At 49.8% G+C, this 22,434-nt stretch overlaps 1 protein-coding gene across 1 annotated transcript; it reads left to right on the top strand.

Annotated features, from left to right (window-relative positions):
• Positions 1-3,676: 3,676 nt before the first annotated feature.
• FAM166C (family with sequence similarity 166 member C) lies at positions 3,677-5,993 on the top strand. The gene is made up of 4 exons (XM_015859650.2): positions 3,677-3,774; positions 4,442-4,622; positions 4,806-4,918; positions 5,771-5,993. Exons 2-4 carry the CDS (start codon positions 4,494-4,496, stop codon positions 5,913-5,915), a joined length of 387 nt encoding a protein of 128 aa, XP_015715136.1. The 5' UTR covers positions 3,677-3,774; positions 4,442-4,493; the 3' UTR covers positions 5,916-5,993.
• The last annotated feature ends 16,441 nt before the right edge of the window (positions 5,994-22,434 follow it).

Here is a 22,434-nt window from a genome sequence, read left to right as displayed (position 1 = left end):
ACCGCCTTCCCCTTCCCTCCCTGGAGAAGGAGGTGGTTGGGGTGGGGGAAGGGGGAGGGCTGCAAGAATCACCCCTCTTCAGTTGTTAGGGTTTGAGAGAGGGACTCCAGTGGGGAAACTGAGGCAGTGCTCCCCCTACGTGTGAGGCATCAAGCTGGGAGCACTGCAAGCTGAAACCTGGGGGTCAACCATATCAATGGGAGAAGACATGGGGAGTGCATGGCGAGGGGCATAGATAACAGCTTGACAGTGTGGACTTGGTATGGAGAGGGTCATGCCTGGTAGGGCTGCATATCACACTGTTCTTGGAACCTTAAACTCATCCTTTATTTCGAGGAAGACAATCAACAAGCATGAAGGCAGAGCTGGGAGCCCAACACATTGTGTTTTCTGCTTGGAAACTACCCAGAAAAGCCCTTTTGCAGTGAGAAGTGAACCCAAGAGGGCTTCAGCATTGTCAGGGAGAGACAAGTGAGGGTGAAACCTCCATAAATTAGTAATAAAGCCCTGGAAATGAGGCATGTCCTTCCATCTACATTTGTCCTGCCAGTGGAAAAGGTCCCTGCACTCATTCACAAGTGCATAAGAACGAAGAAACTTGTGGGGATTAATAGTGCTCATTAGGCACAAACTACAGGATATTTCTTGGTTCCCGGTTGGTCTTCCTGTGCTGTGCTGCACAAAATGGTGCTGCATCTGCAGCCCGTACGCCTTCTGTACCACGTAGCTAATTAGAAACCTCTTAACAGCAGAAAGTTGATAGCAAAGTACTCTCAGCATGAGATGCATTGTCTGGGGATGCTGATGGAACAGGTGGGTGGTGCAAGGTGGGCTCTTGAGAGCTGCACCAGCAGTGAGAGAGGGACCTGCTAAAGAATGGGTCTGCTCGTTCCTGGTCTTTATTTATATGGAATCCCAGGCAAGGTTTAGTTCTGCTACTGGAAAATGACAGACAAAGGGCTTGTGTGGCAATGTCAGAAGTAGAAATTAGGATAGAAGATGATGTGCACACATGGTGGGATCCCCTCCTAAGCCTCTGTCCGCGGTGCTGATGGACCGGAGGGCACCAGTGGCACTTCCAGCCCCAACCACCCTTTGGGGTACACAGGAGCACATCTGTAGCTCTCCTGGATGGATCTGGGCTGTATCCACATCTCTCTGCACAGTGCTGCTGATGTTTGTCTGATCAGAACTAAAGGTGCCTCCGGAGTTCAGTGCTCTTTTGGGTGGGGGAAGGTCTCCATCTGTAGCCATGGGGATTTGTCTATCCATGACACGGTTAAACTGGATAATGAAGATGAGCAGGAACAGTATGTCCATAGAAACACTCGAGGTCAGGCTTTACGGGGCTCTGATGAAGCTGTTGGTGCCCCTATTCATTGTAGGGGACTTGTACCACCTGGCCTTTAAGGGTCCCTTCCAACTCAAACTGTTCTGTGTCTCTGTACAAGGCGATAACACAGGAGCCCAATTGCAAAGAAGCCAAATGAACACAGACTGTCAAGGTATGGTGGATCCAAAATGTGCCCTTCGGTCTGGGAGAGGAAGGATCTGCCTGTGGTTCCAAACACATATTTCAGTTTCCACGACATATCTGCATTTTTCGCATCGCTGCGTGTGAATAGAATTACACACCCACCTCTGAATCACCAATGATTTTTATTATTTACCATGGCCTTACACCAAAGTTAAAGAGGAAAGTGTGGTTTCCCAAGGCATGATCATGCCATAACCAGTCTCCCTCCACCTCCCATGGCACCAGTATCCATCACAATAAATCCAACCCAGTCACACATCCCAAAGCAATCACTGCTCTTATGATGATGCTACAGAACTTTAAGTCCAAAATTAATGAAATTTGCTGTTCTTAACTCCTTTTCTCTCATTTTTTTTTTCCCCCAGCTCTTCTCCTCCCACGCTTGGGAAAGAAAAAAAATCATTATCAGCCTCCCTCTTTGTCAAACCATTAAGAGCCTTGATACTAATTACAGTGGGTTGCTGTGTTTTTCTGTTCCCTGTTGTTGTGGGCAGCACCAGCACCTTATCCCTGCAGGCGAGCATTGCTCCATTGCTCCATTCCCAGTCCACACCTCTTTCCGAGCTGCTGCAAACTGCTGTCCCCCCTGCACTGAAGTTCCTTCACGCTGAAGGGTTTGGGGGATGCAACTGTCATGAGTGAGGCGTTGTGAGATAAGCGCTTATCACAGCATCATCTGTAATTGTGAGCTCTGCAGTGGGCGGCTCTTGCATGTGTGTGTCGGTCTTGGGAAGAAAAGGGGGAAATGCTGTGGAGGCAGTTTCTGTATGTAAGCAGAAGGGTGAGAGAATGCAAGGGATTGAGAAAAAAAACCTCTCTAAAGGAAGTCAGTGTTTGCCATGTGTCCCCTTGAGTTCTGCAGACCGTGCATCCCGCTGAGTGCAGCCATACGTCCCTGCACCCTTCATCACTATTGCAGAGATGGCAAAACCTTCAGGGAGCTCCAGAGAAGTGGAAACATCTTCTGGGAAGAGCTGCTCTGGGACTGCTGCATTGGAGTCTCAGGCTCTCCAGCAGAGTCTACAGCGCTTTATTTGTTGCAGTGTAGAGCTGCCATGGCCAGCAAACCTTGGCCTTCCCACCCTGGCTATAAGAACCTTGGTCCCCTCCCAGACAGATGCTTTGAGGAGCACAGCCCAGCTGTGTCTCTTGGTAAATCCATTTGGCCTTTTGCATCATTTTTCATTTTCTTTCTCTTCTGCCTCTGGTATCCTCTGAGACCATTTGGAAAGCCATGGTTGCAAGCCTAACATCCTTCCAGACTTTCATAGATGCCAGAGCTGCACTTGTTACTCAACAGCCATAGTAGTGCAGTAGCTTCCTCAGTGAGTGGATTTATTATTTTTCTCCTTTTTTTTTCATGCAAATTTTGACACAGAGGATCTCCCTTTCTCTTCAATTCAGTACAACCAACATGAGCGTGATGGTGATGGACTGATGATAGGACACAATGATCTTAGAGGTCTTTTCCAACCTCCATTATTTTACAGTTCAATGAACCCAACTTTCCTAATCCAGAAGCAATGCTTTCCAAGGAGAGATCTCCCATACCAAAGACCATGTGCAGACTCCATCCACATTTCCCACTAGTCCTGCATTGGTTGAATGGAGCAAGGTGGAAAATCATAGAATCATAGAATTACCCAGGTTGGAAAAGACCTCCAAGATCATCAAGTCCAACCACAGCCTAACCATAGTACCCTAACTCTAACAGCCCTCTGATAAATCGTATCTCTGAGCACCGCATCCAAACAGCTCTTAAACACATCCAGGGACGGCGACTCAACCACCTCCCTGTGCAGCCCATTCCAGTGTTTAACCACCCTTTCTGTGAAGAAGTGTTTCCTAACATCCACCCTAAAGTTACCTTGGCACAGCATGAGGCAGGTCCATGGTTACACTGTTGGGGCAGGAGAAGAGCCCACAGTTCCTCTTACAGAAAGAGTTGATTAAAAGGAAAAAGAAGAAAGAAGAAAAAACACATAAAAAAATGCCAGCGTGGAGACATTTCACCCACAGAAGGTTGGGTGAGGGCAGGGTATGGGGGTCGTTGGGGGGCAGGCAGTAGGAGTAGGCGATGTTCACAATGGGTGCTGGGGTTGAGTTCTCCCTGTTGCCTGGTGACGGTGTTTGTGAGCCAGCTGAGGTGGAGACAGAACGGAACGGGACAGTTTCAGGTTGGGTTGAGGTAACGACAGCTCAGGGACACTCTGCAATCAGGATTCTGCTGGAGCTGGGTAAGGGCTGAGTATGGTCACCTTGCACCCTGCACCCTACATAGGTCCTGTACATGGACCCAAAACACCCCTCACCCCTGCGAGCACCACTGAGCTCCTGCTCATTCTCGCTTGTAGGCAGAGCTGTGGTTGTAGGATACATATCTATAGAAATAATTCTCCTCTGCTCATTTGAGAGCATCATTTTGAGGCATCCCACTGACAGCTCGCTGCTCGTTTGTGTCTGAAGGGCTCTCAGTGCTTTCACCCCTGGAGCTGATTTGCTGCCAAATCTCTCCCATTCCTTTCCATCCAGCTGCTCTGGTAAACAGCAAATTGTGGCCAGGCTGCAGATAAAAGCAAGGAAAAGGTGCAGCAGTGGGAACAGACAGGGCACCTAACTGAGATATATGTATTAATGACCTCTCCTTTTGAAAAAGATCAGCTTTGTGCTTCAATGAGCAAAGCCCTGGTGCAGAACCTCGCTCAGATACTATCAAGGGGTTCAGTGTGCACCGTGCAAATCAGTGCTTCTGGTTCCAGATGCACCGTGAGGGCTGGGTAGGAGCGGTCCCTCTGCAGCACGGCAGATCTGTCAGCAGCATTGCCTTACCCAAGGAAACCTTAAAATGCAAACTGTGATGCTGAATAGGGGGAAATGAAAACTAACCCCACGTTTCCCTCGCAGTTATAGCAGAGCACATCCCGAGCGCAGCATTTTTCCTCTGAGAAACCCCACCATGATGAGGCCGCAGAGTCCCCAGACCTCAAGGAAGTACTCAGGAGAGCTGCATAGACACTACACCTCCACGCACACCCCTCTGAGCCTGGAAAAACAGCGGTCCCTGGAGCTGGACAAGTTTTACGAGGTGGGGATGGGATGGAGACAGTGATGCCTCCTCTGCTGCCTTTCCCCAAATCACTGTATCCATGGGATCTTGCTGAGGGGCTTGAGCTCAATGGATGCAGTGTGCTGAGCAGCATCCTGCAGGCAGTGGCTGTGCAGGGCTGGGAAAGGCTGCTGGCCCAATCCTCTTTGCCTTTCACTGCAGCTGGCCCAGAAGCAACGCAAGTTTTACCAGGACAAGACTGGGACACTTCACCCCATTCCCTACTTCTTGCTGCCTAAGGAGGAGGAGGAGAAATATCCACACCCACTGGACCTGTGAGTACACAGCAGGCACTCCTTCCCCATCCCATCCCATCCCATCCCATCCCATCCCATCCCATCCCATCCATTCCCCCGCTCCAGTTCTCCCCATCCTATCCTATCCTATCCTATCCTATCCTATCCTATCCTATCCTATCCTATCCTATCCTATCCTATCCTATCCTATCCTATCCTATCCTATCCTATCCCATCCCACCCCATCCCACCCCATCCCATCCCATCCTGTTTTATCCCCCAACCAGCTGGACAGTGCCAGGCTTTGGGGTCTCTGTCCAATTGAAAATTACCAGTACGTTCTAAAAGCAAACATCCTCCTGGCTGTACATTTGAAATCCTGCGTGTTAGCTTATTCCATTAGCCCTCACAGGAGCTGCTGTACTGGAGCAGCAGTCCTGTCCCATCTCCTCACTCATATCAACCCAAGACAGAGCGCTCTGTTATCCTACCATGGGGATGCACAGCAGCAAACGCAAGGAGCCCCTTTGGATACGGGGCTGGGAGTATCCCCATGTCAGGGTGGGGGGCACCAGCACGGGCAGCAGAAACGCTCGGGGGCCCTCTAGTGCCCAGCCGGGGCTGGGAGAGCTCCCATACCCCAGATCTACCTTCATGCCCTCACTGTCGGACCATTCAGGTGGTCACGAATTGCCACTGCAATGAAGTTTAACGTTTGGAGCTGATGGAAGCTGCTAAAAGCAGCGGGACCCCTCCTATAGGTCAGGCTGCACAGAGCCCCATTTACAGCCTTGGTCACCTCCAGAGATGGGGCACCCACGGCTTCTCTGGGTCATGTGTTGGCACCTTACCACCTCCATACATAATTCCTTCCTTATATCTGTCCCCCAGGCCTGAACCCAGTGCAAAGACACGATGGCACTTAGAGCGTGTGTCCCCAGAGAACCTGCACACCTACCAGACATTCCCATCAGGCAAGAGGGTCACTGCAGAGGAGAGAGTGGTCCGCGACAGCTTCTTTGAGTACAGGGGATAAGCAACAGCATCCTTTAGTAGAAAGCTGGTTTCCCAGCTGGGGAGGGTGTGATGGTTAATAAAGCTGAGATAAAGGAGAGGGAATTGAGTGCTGGTGTGTGTCTGTGTGCATGGGCCCCCCAAGGGAAGGGGCTGGTTGTTCATCAGGGTTGAGTATGGGCAAGGGATGGGTCCACTTGAGTCCTCATAGGTCCAAAAGGGCTTTGATGGGTTGACACCACGGTTTTTAAAGCTAGTTTTTAAAGCTACTGGAGAAATAAATGGAAGGAAGACGTGCTTGGGAATACTCCACTTAGTTTGACTATGGGGGAGAGGTGCTTTTCCAGTAGGAAGGGCTCTGGGAGGGCTCCTGTAGAGCACATTCATCCATCCCAAATCAAGGACTGTTCCCAGTGTTCACTCTGTAGCAGGACAGCCTGCCCGGGAGGGAAATGAATGCTCCCCTGGGTGTGATGTCTGTTCACTCAGGAGCCCAGAAATGGCTTTTAGTGCCTTGTTATTGATTTCTTCTCCACTCACTGACATCTGAAGTGAAATAACCCTTTTACCCTCATCTGATCATCACTCCCCCCCCGCCAGCACATTTCATCCTATCAGGGCAAGCTGATGGGGACCCACACCTGCAGCACTTCTGAGTGTATGGTTAACGCATTGAGAAAAGTTCTCATGTATTTTAGTGCATCTCCAGGTGGAATTTGCTCCCTGGAGGGACTTTGCAGACTAATCCTGAACTGGTGGATGAGGAGTCCTGGGAGGGTCTCACTGGATGCTTTATAGAAAGGATCCTCAATGAATGGTTTGAGAGCCATAATGTAGGCTGTGTGGGGATCAGAAGATCCCACAGCCAGCTCAGAGACTGTTCTGTACACCAGAGGAGGACCGTTTCTACCCTCTTATTGCTTTTTCTGGACCCTCTTCATCTCATTGCTGTCAACCTGAGCCCTTCAGCATCACCCCTGGTGACACTGCAGTTCTGTAACCCATCCTTGAGACACCAGAGCAAGGAAATCTCTCTTTTTCCTTCACTCTGGCCAAGATATCCAAGACAGATTCATCCACACAAACACCCTCCAAGCATTTGGGTGTGCTTTGCCATGGGATGCAGAGGCCCCAGCCAGCATATGCTCAGATGCAAAGCTATGGGATGCAGAGGGCTCAGGGCAGCCTTAGTGCATGGCAGGGAAAGGGGGGGCTGAATACACCAGGGAAAGGAAGAACAGCCCTGAGGGTGTCCAGTGGAGAAGGTAGTGAAGCATAGAACAGCAGAGAGCTGGTGGGTGCCCCGTGCATGGAAACAGCCAAGGTCAGGCTGAATGGGGTTCTGATAACACGGTGGAGCTGTGGGTGTCTCTGTTCATTGCAGGCGAGTTGGATGTGGTGGATTTGAAGGGTCCCTTCCAGCTTAAATCACTCTATGACTCCATGTGTTTTCAGCACATCTGAACCCCTCCAAGGATACCCACGGCCCTCTCAACTTTATTTTAAAGGGAAGTAGCAAAAAGGGGAGGGGTCTTCCACCTCGAAAATGGGTAGGAGAAGGAGGGGGAGCCGAGTGCTGCAGCCTGCCGGGGCTTTCCTCCGTTAGAGGGCAGCGCAGCCCCGCAGGATACGGGCATAGAGATGCGATCCCGGTCCTGGTCCTGATCCTCAGCACCAAAGCCGGGGGCTGTATGAGATCCCCCAGCAGGAGCCCCCACCGCTCTCTGCTCCCTGTGCCAGGACTCCAGCACCCACCCAGCACTGCAGTGCTGCTGATGGGCAGCTCCTGGGCTGCAGGCTGTGCCCCTGGGCACCGCTGAGCAGAGCTCCGTTCTCTTGCACCTCCTGTAAGGATTTATAGCTGTGGGGGGATCCCCCTGAGCCTCCCCTGCTCAAGGCTGGGCAGCCCCAGCTCTCTCAACTCTCCTTCCCCACGTCCTGTGTTCAGCTCTCCCCACTGAGTGGCTGTGTGCTTTGTGCAGGTGCTGCACTTCATATGGGACCTACATCTGAGCATCCCTCCTGTCCTAACTCCACTCCCAGCACAGGGTCAAGGTGAATGGAAAGGGGTCAAACGTCCCCTGCAGTGCTTCCTGCCTCAGTAGCACAGCCAGGAAGGGACAGGCTCACTTCTAGCAGGGGAAAGTGCTGATGTCTGCAAGAGCTGCCTGCATTCTCCAGCTGCTTTTGCAGCTGCTCTCAGCAGTCGGAGCTGGCAGGGTTTGCTTGGGGAGAAGGGATAGCTGCAAAGTGCTTGGGGACAGGTGATAGAAGGAGCCTGGGGCTTGAACCATCTGGAGACCAGAATGGCTTATCAGGATTACAACCCGTCTCCAAGGCTGCTCACATCTCCTGGTCCAGTGGGAAGGGATCGTCCTTCATAGCTCAGCCCAAGCCTGGAAGTGGAGGCCATTGAGACCCTCAAAGACTGCAGACTGGAGGTCACTGCCAGCTCAGGGTGCAGGACCACGTGCATGCTCATTACACCCCAAAACTGGGGACCCCTCATGGCCATCCTTGCACCTGTAGCCTCAGTCCGACTGCTGCTTCCCTGGTGGAGCAGCCTGCAGGTGGGTGTTTATGGGCTGCTTTCAGTGCCCTGACAACTTGTTTAATGTCCCGTGCTGCAGCTGCCTGAGCCAGCAATGCTGGTCCTTCCCACCTCCCTGTGTTTAAACTGTGAGTCCTTCAGCCTGGGGATGTGTTTTATTGTGTATTCATTTGGGCAAGCAGCGCAACGGCTGGCGTTAAGGCAGGGCTGTTAGATGCTTGCATAAAACAGATGATCCATAATCATAAAATGTTTGTTTTCTGACTTTATGTGAAGAAAACCAAACCCCTCTCTGCTACCCCACGGCTCCGCTCAAAGTGTGTTTGTACAAAGGCAAAACAGAGCCCTTCCCTGCTTTTGGTGCTGGGTTGTCTGCATAAATAACCAAGGCAGGCGAGCGTGAGCTGCCTGCTGCAGACCTCCGTCCTGTAATTATGTGCCCGTGCACGGCTGTGTCTCCTTTATTGTCTGCTCTGCACATAATGGCAGCCTGGGGACAGCTGCTTGAGTGTTTATGGCCCTCCCGAAATGCAATGCGTGCATCTGAAACGATACGTCGTGCATCCAAATGATCCACCATGCATCTGAAATAATACGGAGTGTATCCAAATGACCCACTGTGCATCCAAAGTGATCCTTGGTGCATCCAAAGTGGTCTATTGTGCATCCAAAATGCCACACTGTGCAACCAAAATGACCTGTTGTGCATCTAAATTGACCCACTGTGCGTCCAGAGTGATCCTTGGTGTATCCAAAATGACCCAACATGCATCCAAATGATCCGTCATGATTCCAAAGTGATCCATCATGCATCCAAATGACCCACTGTGTATCCAAAATGACCCATCGGGCAACGAGAATGACCTATCGTGCATCCAGAGTATTCCATCATGTATTCAATTGATCCATCGTGATTCCAAAATTACCCATCGTGTGTCCAAAGTCATCTAAAAAGAGATGAACGGGGTTATGCATGTAGAATAGGAGCAGCTGTGTTTCCATTCAGCAAACACCAAAGTAGTTTCCAGCAGGTGGCCCACTGAGGTGCTGTTCCCATCCCTGACCCCAACAATGATATGAACACCCCTAAATTGGTCTAGAAGCAGACCCTGGGAGTGCTGGTAGCCCACAGCAGAGGGTTGTAGCTTGATGGAGCTTTTGAAGGTCTCTTCCAACCAATGCCATTCTATAAGACCGTGATTCTATGACTCTATGTAACAGATCCTGCCGGAAACATAGGGACAAATCTCTTTGAGGTGTAGATATGGGGACTGGGAGACACAACCATGGTGATGGGCTCTGATCAGCTCAGGGAGGTTCAGCCCTAAATGGTTCCTTTTTTGCACAAAGACCTTTGTGGCTTTTGGGTCCTGAGTGTTGATCACAGATCCTGCAGAGGAGCACAGATTTGAGAGGTGATGGGCAAGCTTTACTTTATAAAGTATCTTCAGCTTGTTTGGTTTGGAGATGCAAACACAAAGTGAAACCATAGTTGCAAATGGTTGAGTTACCATTTCTGAAATGAAGTGGAGGACACAGGGAATGCTTGGTGGCCCCTTGGAGGTCTCCATGCCCATGGGACATCCCTGAGGCACCTGGAAGTCCTCTGCCCCATTGTCCTCTGGTCTCTCACTCTGAGGATAAGGCTTGGAGTTCCTCGACAAGAAAACAGCCCTATGGTGTGACTTGGAGTGAAATGGGGGATAGGGCATAGGGCACGGTCACAATGCACTGGTGAGAAAGAGATGCTCAAGGTGCCACCAAATGGAAAAACGCAGGGAGGCGTCAGAGGCTGGGCATGTTTACATAGCTCTAAATGCCAGGTGGTGAATGTGAGAACAGGGCAGAGGGATGTTAGGAGGCAGGCGGATAGGTGCGTGCTTTCTGGCAGCACTGTGGGCATGGGGATGGGATGTGAGACATTGGGGTTGCAGGCTGGGTATCACCAGCTGGGTACCACCCGTGCTTCTCCTTTTATGTTCCAGTTGTGTTTTTTGTCTTAACTTGTAGCTCCTGCGACAGCTCTTTGCTCTTACAACATTTTTTCCAGGAGCTTGTAAAGCTGAGCGGTGAGATTTGTACAGTCCTTCACGCAGAGATCTTCAATTAAACATGTGAAAGTCAAACACACGCGGTGTAATTCAGCCTGACAGTGTATCTAAATACTCTTAGTTCTCGGGTTTTAATTAAGTCCTCCAGAGCTATCACTTGATTCCATAAGCACCACTCACTCCTTTCCCTCTTTATTTTTTTGCCCTTTCTTGGGACGGAGGAACAATTCCTGCACAGCTATTTCCATTCATATCGTTTCCTGTGTTTAAAACACTGAACAGGAGATGCTGGCCACATTGGGAGGAAACCTGGGTTGGTCACAGAGGTATAAAATGATTCAGGTTGGAAAAGACATCTAAAATCAACTCCATCCCCAATCCATCCCTACCATGCTCACTAACCCAAGTTCCTAAATAGATTCATGGAATCATTAAGGTTGGAAAAGACTTTAAGATCATCAAGTCCAACCCAAACCCTTCACCACCATGCCCACTGGTTCATGTGCTCAAGTAGAATCATAGAGTCACTAAGGTTGAAAAAGACTCTAAGATCATCAAGTCCAAACCCAACCCATCTCTACCATGCCCACTAACTCATGTTCCTAAAAAGAATCATAGGGTTATTAAGGTTGGAAAAGACTCTAAGATCATCAAATCCAACCCCAACCCACCCCCCACCATGACCACCAACCATGCCTCTATGTGCCACATCTCCACACCTCCCAAACACCTGGTAGAAATGGTGGAATTACTCGTTATTTTTGCTTTCCAATAAACCTTTTTTTCATATTTCATTTCTTGTTACAATGATCCCAGGGATGAAACTGAAACCCTCGTAGGGACCTCAGCTCATCCATCTGCCCCAGGTGGGTTCTCCAGCCCACAGGGGGTTTGTCCCCAGATGCAGCGTGGAGTACAACACGTCTCCTTCCCCTCGCACGTGCTGTTCTCTCTGTAATCCCTGCAGTGACGCAGCCGGGGCTGCTGTGAGCCCCCACCTCGGGCTGTGGTGAGCATCTGTCTCCTGCCCGCTGCCATCTGCGCTGCCAAGGGGAAGGAATTACACCAGGCTGCCCATTAAAGTGTCCTTCGCTTTGTCTGGGGAAGGGATGGGGTGCAGAAGCACTGAGCGTGGCACAGGCTGGGGACACACTGGGTACAGGTGGAAACTCTGGAGCCATTTTCTCACCCATTGCTATCCTCTACCTAATCTCTTTCTTCCTCTGCCCCACTGTTATTTGGAGCAGCACATGTGGGTGTTGCTTTCATGCCCTTATGCTTTGCCAGGGCTGCAGGCAGCACTGCTTCGGCATGGTCCTGAGCTGCTTGCAGCAGGGATTTGTCTTCGAATGATGAGCTTTGCAGTTTTGCATGAAAGTCACGAAGATGTGCTTAGGAAAACAGCTGTTGTTTAGGGCCAACGGCACGTACCCCAAGCAGGACTGCATCCCCATCTATGGGAAGAGCTGAGCAGCATTCAGCCCTGGACAATACATTCAGCTGTGCTAGAATGATATCCAAACGGTTTGCAGGAGCAAATGACACATACATTATGTACATATATATATATATATATATGCATATATGTAAGGGGGAAAGCTTCATTCTAGCTTCATACCCAGGGCCAGCCTGGACCCACAGGAAGGGTCCTGCTGGGGAGCTCTGATCTCATTCCTCCCATCATCACTGCAGCACTGGCTTCCAGCCCTTCCAACCTGCTTTTCCCTGCATGGCTACAAAGCTGCTGCTACCAGCCATTCTGTCCCAGGAGGGGCAATTATACTCTGCGACAAGCTTTCTCCCTCGCCTTTATTATGACGTGTGGAAGAACATGAAGGGAATTGAATGAAATTATCAGAAGGGAGCTTCGCAGCCAGCACCAAGCCAGACTGCTCAGCTAACCCACTGCAGTGGGGGATACCAACAGGATCAGAAGATCCCAGCTCAAACATCTGTTGAGATTCCTCTCCACCAGCAAACCCCCTGCTCCTGTTTACCCACCCAGACCCTCCCGTGCAGGCTTTGGACCACGCCACAGCCAGAGCCCAGGGAATGCCCTGGTTGTATCCCCTGCCCAGCAGTTGCCATGAGGAGGAGGCACAGGTGATGTTCCCAAAGTGCTGCTCCCAAGGTGGTGGCATTGGTGGTGACCCCAAGGTGGTGCCCACATGGTGGTGGCAATCCTCAAGCTGTGCAGCCTGATGCTCAGCCACCTTAAACCTTGAACAGCTTAATCATCCCTACTTGCTCAAAGTGAGCCAGCCGCGTGTCCCCCCATTGATCACTGTGTCACAGGCAAAATCCCTCTGGGAGGATTTAACACTTCCTTTGAGCTCTGACAGGAATACTGAGCAGCTTCAGGCTGGGAGCAATCCATCAGCCATACTGCAGGAGCCAGAGCTTTCCTTCCCGCCAGGCACAACAGCAGCAGCAGTTTTTCTCTCTAATCTTACCGTGTGTAGCTTCCCTGTTAATCAAATACTGGCATTATTATTATAACGGGCGGCGTTGCGTCGTCTCTTTCAGGACCACGAGGTGTGTGTAATGGGAATATTCTAACAAGGCATTTAATCCCTAAAGCATGAGAAACGATTAAAACGGGAAACGGCAAAGGGGGAAATCAAAGAGAAATAAATAAAGAACACAAAAAGGAAGTCGTGGCTGCATGCTGTGCATATGTAATCCTCCCTTCAGAGGCACACAGTTCTCCTGCACTCATCAGGATGTCTGCATGCGAGATACTTCTCTTTTTGGGCAGTGGAAGATGTGTTAAAGCCCAGGCTGGATGTGGGAAGCATTGACACAGTGTTGGTGCTGTGCTATGAGGCTCCTCTTGTGGCTCTGATGATGGGACAGATGTGTTCCTGGGCAGCCCAGTTGTGCACTACTGGGGTTGTTCTGGGGCTTAATGATTTTCCTTGTTAATGGAATAACTTCAGCTTTTGGCTCACTGGGTTCAGCCACTGAACCAAACGATCCCTTTATTCTTGCCCTGCTCTGCTGAGCACCGCTCTCGTTAGCAGCCTCCTCTCAATTAGGATAGCTACAGAGATCAGTGGGTTTCCAGGCGCAGTGGATTAGATGTGAACAAAATGAGCCATTTGTTTCCCTCACGCCTGCTACCCGTGGGAGGTAAGTAATGAACAAGAGCTGTGGATCGCACTTATCCTAAATACAAATCAGGATGTGCAGCAGTGTTGTTCAAAGGGAACATCCATCCTAAGTGTTCCTGGGCTGGAACTGCAGATAAAACAACCCCACTTGCATGGGATCACAGTATCAGAGAATCACAGAACTGAAGGGATTGGGAGGGATGTCCAGAGATCATTGAGCCCAATGCCAGCATCTGGGGTTGTGCTAGATACGGGGGATGTTATAAGGGCAGGGAGGTGGCTTTGTGTCATAATGAGGGGCTCTGCTCATGGGAAGAGAATGGCAACGGCTCTGACCCAGAGGATGGTAGGCATGGTGCAGGCTGCCCAGGGCCATGGGCACAGCCCTGAGCAGCCATAGCTCAGGGGGCAATGGGACACCACTCTCAGCCATAGGGTTTGGGTGATGCTCTGTGAAGCCAAGAGTTGGATTTGATGATCTTTGGGGGTCCCTTCCAAATTGAGGCATACTATGGTTCTATGAAAAGAGCTCTCATCAGCGTCTCCAGCACTGATTCCAGTCTTATCCCTCACCCTGTCCCCTTTTGCAAACAGCGAGAGAGGCTGGAAGATGGATAGGCTTTTAACAAACCTAAATAGACTTCACCCCACTACATCCATTTCCTCCTTGGGCGGCTGGAGGACAGTCTGATGGATGGGCTGGTGTGTGCCGAGTTGTTTCCAGCAAGTGCTTGAAAACAACAAGGAAGGAATGTTAGCAGCATCCTCCTAAAAATAACATTCCAAGCCGGGACTTATCTCTGGGGCAACAGTCACATCCAAAACTGAGTCTCAAACTGCATCCCATACATGCTCCTATTGCAGCCCACCTGGTCCCAGAGAAATCTGATAGATCCTATACTTGTTAATCGCTCTGTTCTCAATCCCAAAGTCCATAAGCAGAGCTCTCGCTTAAGCCGCTCCAGCCCCACAAGGGCACCATTCCATTTTATGAGACCTGTCATCCCAGCCTCCCCCCAGCAAGGGAGGGAGAGTCTGCAAAGGGAAGTGGTTCAAAGAGTGTGGAAGGATGGTCCTTCTGCCAGCCTTGTTCCAAGCACTCTCCTCAATGGTTGTACGTGGAAAGCGGCAGTAGTCTGAGTAATACATTGCAAGTGCTATACTTGGAGGAATCACTTTCTCTGGAGGACTGGATGGATAATTATTGCCCTTTTAGTGTGTTACTTGGACTCGTTGGCGCTCTTCGTCCTCTCTGGCTCAGACTTAGCCTGCCAGCATCCACTCAATCATCAAACACATTTGGGTAGTGAAATTTCCAAGAAAATGTAATAAACTGCTCCTTAGAGACTCCATTTCATGTTGTGTTGGAGATGAAAGCTAAGAGGAGCTGGGTCACATGAGAACTCCGGGCACTTACAGACGTTGTCTCTGCTCACATCATGACTCACAGCTGTCCTCACCGGAAGACAGTGCCAGGCAGAGTTCAGTGATGGGAAAAGGCTTATTGGGACCATCTCATACAGATGTGTAGGTCCACGTGTGCCCACCCCAATGGTGCAGAATGAGCTTCTGCCATGTGGGCTCCAGGGAGCAGCAAGGAGAGACTTGGATGGTGTCCTTCAAATAGAGACTTGGGGGTCACTGGTAGAATTGCCAGCAGATTTAAGGCCAAACTATGCTTGGGAACTGTGAGCAATGTCCTCTCAGCCTGGTGCTGGAGTAGGATAAGAAGTATATTTGGAATTAAGGAGAATTACTAAGTAAACATCATAGAGTTTGCACCCAACATACACTGATGCACACCACACCTCCCCACAGTATAAAGCCCAAGGAGGAAAGCACCCTCTTGGTTTTCTCCATCTTGAACAAGCTGGGATGAGATAATTTCATACAACTGTTGTTCTCTTCTGTTTTGCTGCTCTTTCATGCATGAAAGGAAGCAAAGGCTCTCCTAATTAAGTTGTTGTTGGGCAGATGTATGAGCCACTGAAGAGTGTGAAAGAAAAAATGGAATAGGTTGCAGCTTCCCTGAGATGTTTTCATTCAGGGGAATGAAACTGTGCAGGGCTATTATTTTTTTCATCCAGTTTCCGTAATGAAACAATTAAACTCCCCTCTTTACTGAAGCAGAACTCCAGAAAGCAGCAGAGTGAAGATATCACCGCTGCCTGTTGAACACTGAGTGCAGAAACTGTTGCTGCTGCTCAAAGCAAGTGCTTCCTCCTTTAGCTGCTGTGGTTTCTGTCTCTTTAGGGGTTTGATAAAGGATGCCATGGGCTATGTTGGGTCATCTACTCAAGGGCCCTGTGTTCCCATACACCGTCTCACATCACCCTCTCATCTCATCATCCCACCTCATCTCATTTCCTTTCGTCTCACCCCATATGAACTCATCCCACGTCAATTCATCCCACCTCATCTCCAGAATATAAACTAATTCAGGCTTAAAAGCACCGTTTTGATTCCTTTCTGCAGAACCATTCTGTTTGAAGAAGGAAGACAATTTCCCTGTGAAACGATCAAATGGGAGCTGTGAAACCAACTGGAAGAACTGCTTCACCATCCAGCACCACAGACCTATGCAGGTCCTCTCTTCTTGAAACAGTAAAGAAGTTCAAGGTGTGAGGGAATTCTCTTTACAGAACTCTTGTATAAATGATGCCAGTGTGCCTTGTGATGCAGGCAGATGTAAGATCACATCCAATGGATGGAGGCTCTCCAATGGACAGCTCTCTTACACTATATTGGAACAGAATAATGGATGATGGTGTAGGAACGGGATCCATGTGCCCAGTTCTGTCAGCAGGAGCAGATCTCTGAGAACCAGGGCATGGTGATGTTCCCCTGGTGCTTTTACCCACCTTCCACTGAACCATGTTGAAGGGATGGAGGAGACACCAGCTGACAACTGGGTCTTCTGTGCTTTCCCTGAGCAATCACTACTGATATCGGCTGGGGCAGGTTCGGATGAGATAAATATGGGCTGCAAATGGCCTTTCTTGCAGTAACCCTGGGTAATTCATGGGCTTAGTTTGTTCATTAACAGCTTATCTCCATTAACTTGTGTTTGGACCCCTTTTACTCAGTACCATGCATTTACAGAGGACTCCTATCTCAGCCCCTTTATCTTGCAGTTTCCTTTCCTGTCCTCTAGTCAGTACTTTGACCCAGATGAATTGTCTGACAGATGCATGTTCCAGTGTCATCTAAAGTGAATGTACTTTGAACCCAGGAAAAAGATAACAGACTGCAAACACATACAAGGAAGTACTGCACATCTGTCATCACATGGTGTCAAAGATGTCAAAACCATCCATGGCTTCAGAACAGAGACAGACTGATCTGTGGATCCTTAGTGGTTGGTCATTGCAATGTGCATCAACACCTGGCTCCTTCCTCTGGAAGGACTCAAAGGGTGCTGGCAAGCTGCTGAAATGGCATCCCTTGTCAAATGAGGTAGAGAATGGCTTAGATGATCCCAAATGGGTTTTTCATCTCCTTCCATGGAGGCGGGAGAGCCAGGCAGTGTAGTCAGAGCTGTACAAACATGACCCCCACTTGCTGCCTCCCAGATATTTTTGTTCCTGTCCTCCCGGGGATTAATCTGTTTGTTTCCATTCTCCACAGCAGAATCAAATTGCACAATGTCTCTTGCTTATGATTTCAAAACTGCCCTGTTTCAGATCCCTTAATCCACTTGCTACCGCGAAATTCAATTACGTGTCTAAGGCAGATGTCCCTCACTGCTCCTGCTAAAGTGTTTATTAAACTGCTCTTGCTGCTGAGGGTGAGCACTTTAGCTCTCTCCCCTGGTGTCCTGGCGACAAAGCAACTTCCTTGTTGCTGTCTGAGGTTGGAGAGTGGCTGAGCCTTGTTCATGGAGCAGACAGCTGTGCCAGGTGTTTCTCCTTGCTCTGCCACCAGCATCCTCATTGGGATGCACTGGGTGCAGGATGTCTTTGGTTTTGCTGTGCCTTAGCCCTGTGCTTGCTTAACTGTGTGCCCAGGGCTTAGATAAAAAACACTTTGCAGGTGCATTTCTTCATGGAAACCCTGATCTCAGCTCCCCCTGCAGAGCTCACAGAGATTCTCCCAAACACTGTGGGTTGGGCTTCCATCCCAAACTCTTCAGGACACATCATTTCCTCGCTGGATGTGGCTCTGGGCAGCCTGGTCTGGGGGTTGGTGACCCTGCACATAGCAGTGGGGTTGAAACTGGATGATCATTATGGCCCTTTTCAACTCAAGCCACTCCATGACTCTACTTGTCTCTCAGCCTATGGAGCAGAAGCTGTGCTGTGATTCTAGAAAGCAGAAGAGTCCCCAGAAGCCCTCTGTGTTCTGAGAAAGCCCCAAGCAAATGGAATTGACATCCAGGCAGGTCCTGCTGGCTCCATCATGATGCTGTGCTGTAGTTTTCCAGGGAGTTCTGAGATGGTTCCGGCTGTGTGCTCACTGCTGCTGAGCACCTCGTTCCAAGAGCTCAGGACTGAAGCTTAAACCATCCTGCCTATGTAATTGAATTAAGCTCCTTAATAAAGCCAGTTGTTATTTCCTTAATTCCCTCCAGACTCCTTAATGCTATTACCTCAACACAACACTGTTTAAGTAGCTTATTATCGATTGGTTCGTGAAGCAAACTTGCCATTTACTATGGCACCTGGGAGACCAGATCAAACAGGAGTGGACAACGTTGCTTTGTGTGCAAGAATGCAAAGATGTAATCAAGGTGAAACCCAAGGTTAAAACCAGCCTGGGGCTGGGAAGAACTTGGTTCATGGGTCTGCCACTCTCCAGACTGCCAACACAAAGATGTGTGCTCATGTTTCACTAATCTGGATCCCATCAATGTCTTAGGGCAGACAGCAGATGAATGTGGTTCCTTCCTCTGCTGTATCTTATCTTCTCTTAACCAGCAGATGGGTAAGTAGACCTGAACAACTTCTGGGCTATCAAGTTGGGTGTACTGTCTCTGCATCTCCCCCTGCTCTTCACCTGGAAGAGTTGGAATCCTCTGGATCTCTTTGGCTGCACTTGGCCAGGAGGTAGGAGAAGAATGTATGGGATAAGGTCCCCAACAAAACCACATGAGCAGCACTAACTGTCCTGGTAACACATGCAAGAAGTCATGACACAAAGCCCTACATCTATACCAGCAGTCCTGGACCTTTCCTCTTCAAACGCACTGTTCTCCCACTCAGAACAGCCTTATGAAGCAGTGGAAACAGCACTAATCCCCTCCTGGTGCCAACAGTGATGCTACCCTTCACTTCAATGCACAAGAAGCACCAAGCAATGTGGGCAGAAAGAAGTAAATCAGCCTCCACCGCGTCCTGGAGAATGGAAATGGAGCCTGTGCAGAATGGCACCATGTGAAGTGACCCAACTCTGGGTACAAACACAGTATTGCAGTCTCTGTCCTGCACCACGATCCTCCCTTTGACCATGGTGGAGAGAGAAGACTGCTATGGAAGCAGCACACACATTGTCATCTCTGTGTGTATTATATGTAGTTTTGCTGCCAAAAGACATAGAGGAACAAGGAGATAGTAAAACTAAACCATGCTCATTACCTTGGGGATCCTGTCTCAGGGGCTTCTCTTTGGCTCAGGCTCTGAAGTTCTATGCATGTGGCACTGAGGAATGTGGTTACTGGTCATGGTGTGGATGGGTTGGGGTTGGACTTGGTGGCCTTAGAGTTCTTTTCCGACCTTAATGAATCTATGGCTCTGTGGTCCTGGTTCCAATCACCACTCTCCCTGACTCCAGAGCTTGTCTGCTGCTATGAGCAGCACTCCTGCACTGGGTGGGTGCCGGAGCCCTGGCATAGGGAGCAGAGAGCGGTGGAGCTCCTCCTTGGGGATCTCTCACAGCCCCTGGCCATGATGCTGGGCACCCTGCCCTGGGGTTCTGTGGTTTTAGGATCTCACCCTGCATCATCCCTGCAGAGCTTATGGAGTGCTGGGATGGTGGCCATGCTGATTTGCTGACAGCTGTGACATCCACACTGCCCTCAGGATGCAGGAGTTGGCATTTCTGAGAGCTGGTGACTGCTTGTCATCCTTATCAGGAACTGTTTCTTGGTAAGCAACCAAGTTTTAAGCAGTAATAACAGAATAATGACAATGGGATAATAAAAGCTGATGGAGGTCTGGCTCAAAATAAAGCACTTTGGGTACTCCAAAGTCCAGGATCCCCCAGGGCAAAGCAAATACAGCTCAGAAAAAGACTGGGGATCTCCAGGTGGAGGAAGACCCTACCCAGGGGCAGCTCTTTAGCACTGCTGTGGGAAGGAGGTGGTTTGTACCCATGTATCCCACTCCCACTTTACTCTCAGCGCTGATAATGATTTTTATTGAGGGTGGTGATGCACTGGAACAGGTTGCCCAAGGAGGCTGTGGATGCCCCATCCCTGCAGGCATTCAAGGCCAGGCTGGATGTGGCTCTGGGCAACCTGGTCTGCTGGTTGGCAACCCTGCACATAGCAGAGGGGTTAAAACTAGATGATTGTTATGGTCCTTTCCAACTGAGGCCATCCTATAAGCCCATGGTATTATTATGCCAACAGGACAGCCTCTGCTGTGCTGATGCACAGTGTCTAGGGACATGCAAAACCTACAGCAGTGGGAAAGCAAAGTTAACAAGCATCATCCCCTGCCTTTTGACAGCCAGATCCTACTGCCCAGGCTGCAGTTTGGGGACCAAGCCCACCTGGCAGAGCCTCAACACTGACCCACACATCCCCACTGTGGTGATAGCTCCTGGTCTTTAAACTTCTCCTTGTTTTAACCTTGGGATCTCACAGCCCCTTCCATCTTCCAGGGTCGATGTCCCACATTTCTGCATTGTGAGCATTAATTATTCTCCCCGTGCAGCCAAACAGGAGCCGCTGTGCCACAAACCTGCAGTGAAGAGGGGTCAGAAATATCATCTGTGCTCACAGATCGTGTTTATCCGAGGATCTACATTCTGCAAGGAGAAAAAAAAAACAAATGGGATTCTTTAGAGTTTAAAAATAAGCCCTGTGAGTACTTCAAAGGCAAGGGAAAAAAAGGTAAAAAATATATAATCAATTCCTCGTCACTCTTGAGAGCAGCCAAGAGCTGACACAGAACTGAGATGCCAATTAGAGCCACGCGGACCCAGAGCAATGCGCCTTGCTATGAAGCGCAGCATGGGAACGGGAAGGGAGAGGGAGAGGGAGAGCTCTCTCACGGGGGAGAGAAGCAGGAGAATGCTTTGTGCCCTGATTTTCTTCCATCCAAGAGGTGGCAGAACATGTGGACCCTCCTGCTCCCTGCCTGCTCCCCCATCTGAGCCATGCATGGGGAAAGAGGAGTGCAGGGGGAGGTGGGGCATGTTGAGGGGCTGAGTTTTGGCTGCTTGCCTCTGTGTGTTTCTGAGTGACCTCATTTTCTCTTCAGTGGGTCTTTACCTGAGCTGTGCTTGGTTTTGGCTCTCAAACCTTCCTTTCCCTTGCAAAACATTTCACAGTGACACCTCAGGGGCATTACCTGCATGATTTATCCATAAAGCACGTTGCTCTTGGAATCTGGACATGGACTTGGCTGCTGTTTTAAGGGCACTAATTGCATTTTGGGGATCTCTTGCTGCAATCTCTCTTTTCCATCAGACAAACACCAGGCTGGACCAGTCACCCTGCACTTGTATCACGGCAGATCCAGAAGCTGTGCCTTTGCATGTGATACCTCAGGGCAGGGATGTCCTGGCTCAGGCTTTTAATTTGGGTTCTACAGAAGATGCTTCCTCCAACCCCACAACAGCCTCCACGTTGCTTAGCACTTCTCTCTGCAGGCCAAATCCTGCTCTGAGCCTCAAGACGAGGCTTTGCAACAGCAGGAATCAGCTGAGAGGGACCAATCCCGGTTCTCCTCCCATTATTCACCCATTGCTCACCTCAAAGGTCCCTTCCAACTCAAACCATTCCTTGATTCTGTGATCATTAAGGTCCCTTCCAACCCAACCCATGTGATGATTCTATTATCTTTCAAGTCCTTACAGCCCCACACATTTCATGGTTCTGTGACACTGAACCATTTTCATCCATTTACTGGCCGACAGGGGCTGAGCAGGGAGGAGGCAAGCAGCATGACGGTGCAATCATGTGCCTTGGTTTCTCATAGGAAGGCTGCTATCTCAGATCTATTCCAAAGGGTGGGAGGGATTAATCTGGAGGGAGATGCTTGGAGCACAGCTCACCACTCTGCTCAGGTTCTCAGTGATAAATGAGAAAGCAAGATCCTGCTAAATAGGGTCAATAAGATAATGAGAAGCCAGAGGGATTGGCCATGTGTGGGCACAGACGTCCAGACTTAAGCATTATGAGGATAAACGCTGGTGCACCCCCCAATGGGGTTTGCTGTCACAAGCATCCTCGTCTGCAGCACACAGAGTCTATAGGGTGATGCACAGCCGTGTGCACAGCCACAGCCATGTGACTGGAACTCTAACAAGGATAAATACCAACACTTTGTTTGGATAAGGCAGAGTTTTCTTGCTCATTATTTTGCAGAGCACCCTTCCTTGCCATGGAAATGCAAAGCCCAGCTGGACACTGGACATAGTGCTGGGAATAGCAGGCAGTGTGCCATGCCCTGACTGCCCAGAGATGTTTATTCCCCCCCTTGATGGGACACGAGGTGTCCCATTTCGGTGTCCATGACCCTCTTTCTTTGTCTCACGCAGGCAGCAAAACAAGCAGCAGCAGCTGGACACAGAACCTGACACAGGCAGATAGTGTTGCTGTGATTTATATAAAGCCTTAAGCACAGCCCTGCACACCGGCCTTGCTTTTTGGGTCCATCC

The sequence above is a fragment of the Coturnix japonica genome, chromosome 3 (genome assembly GCF_001577835.2).
Source record: "Coturnix japonica isolate 7356 chromosome 3, Coturnix japonica 2.1, whole genome shotgun sequence".
Taxonomy (NCBI): Eukaryota; Metazoa; Chordata; class Aves; order Galliformes; family Phasianidae; genus Coturnix; species Coturnix japonica.
The sequence above is the reverse complement of the archived record's forward strand: the minus strand, read 5'-3'. Positions and strand labels throughout refer to the sequence as shown.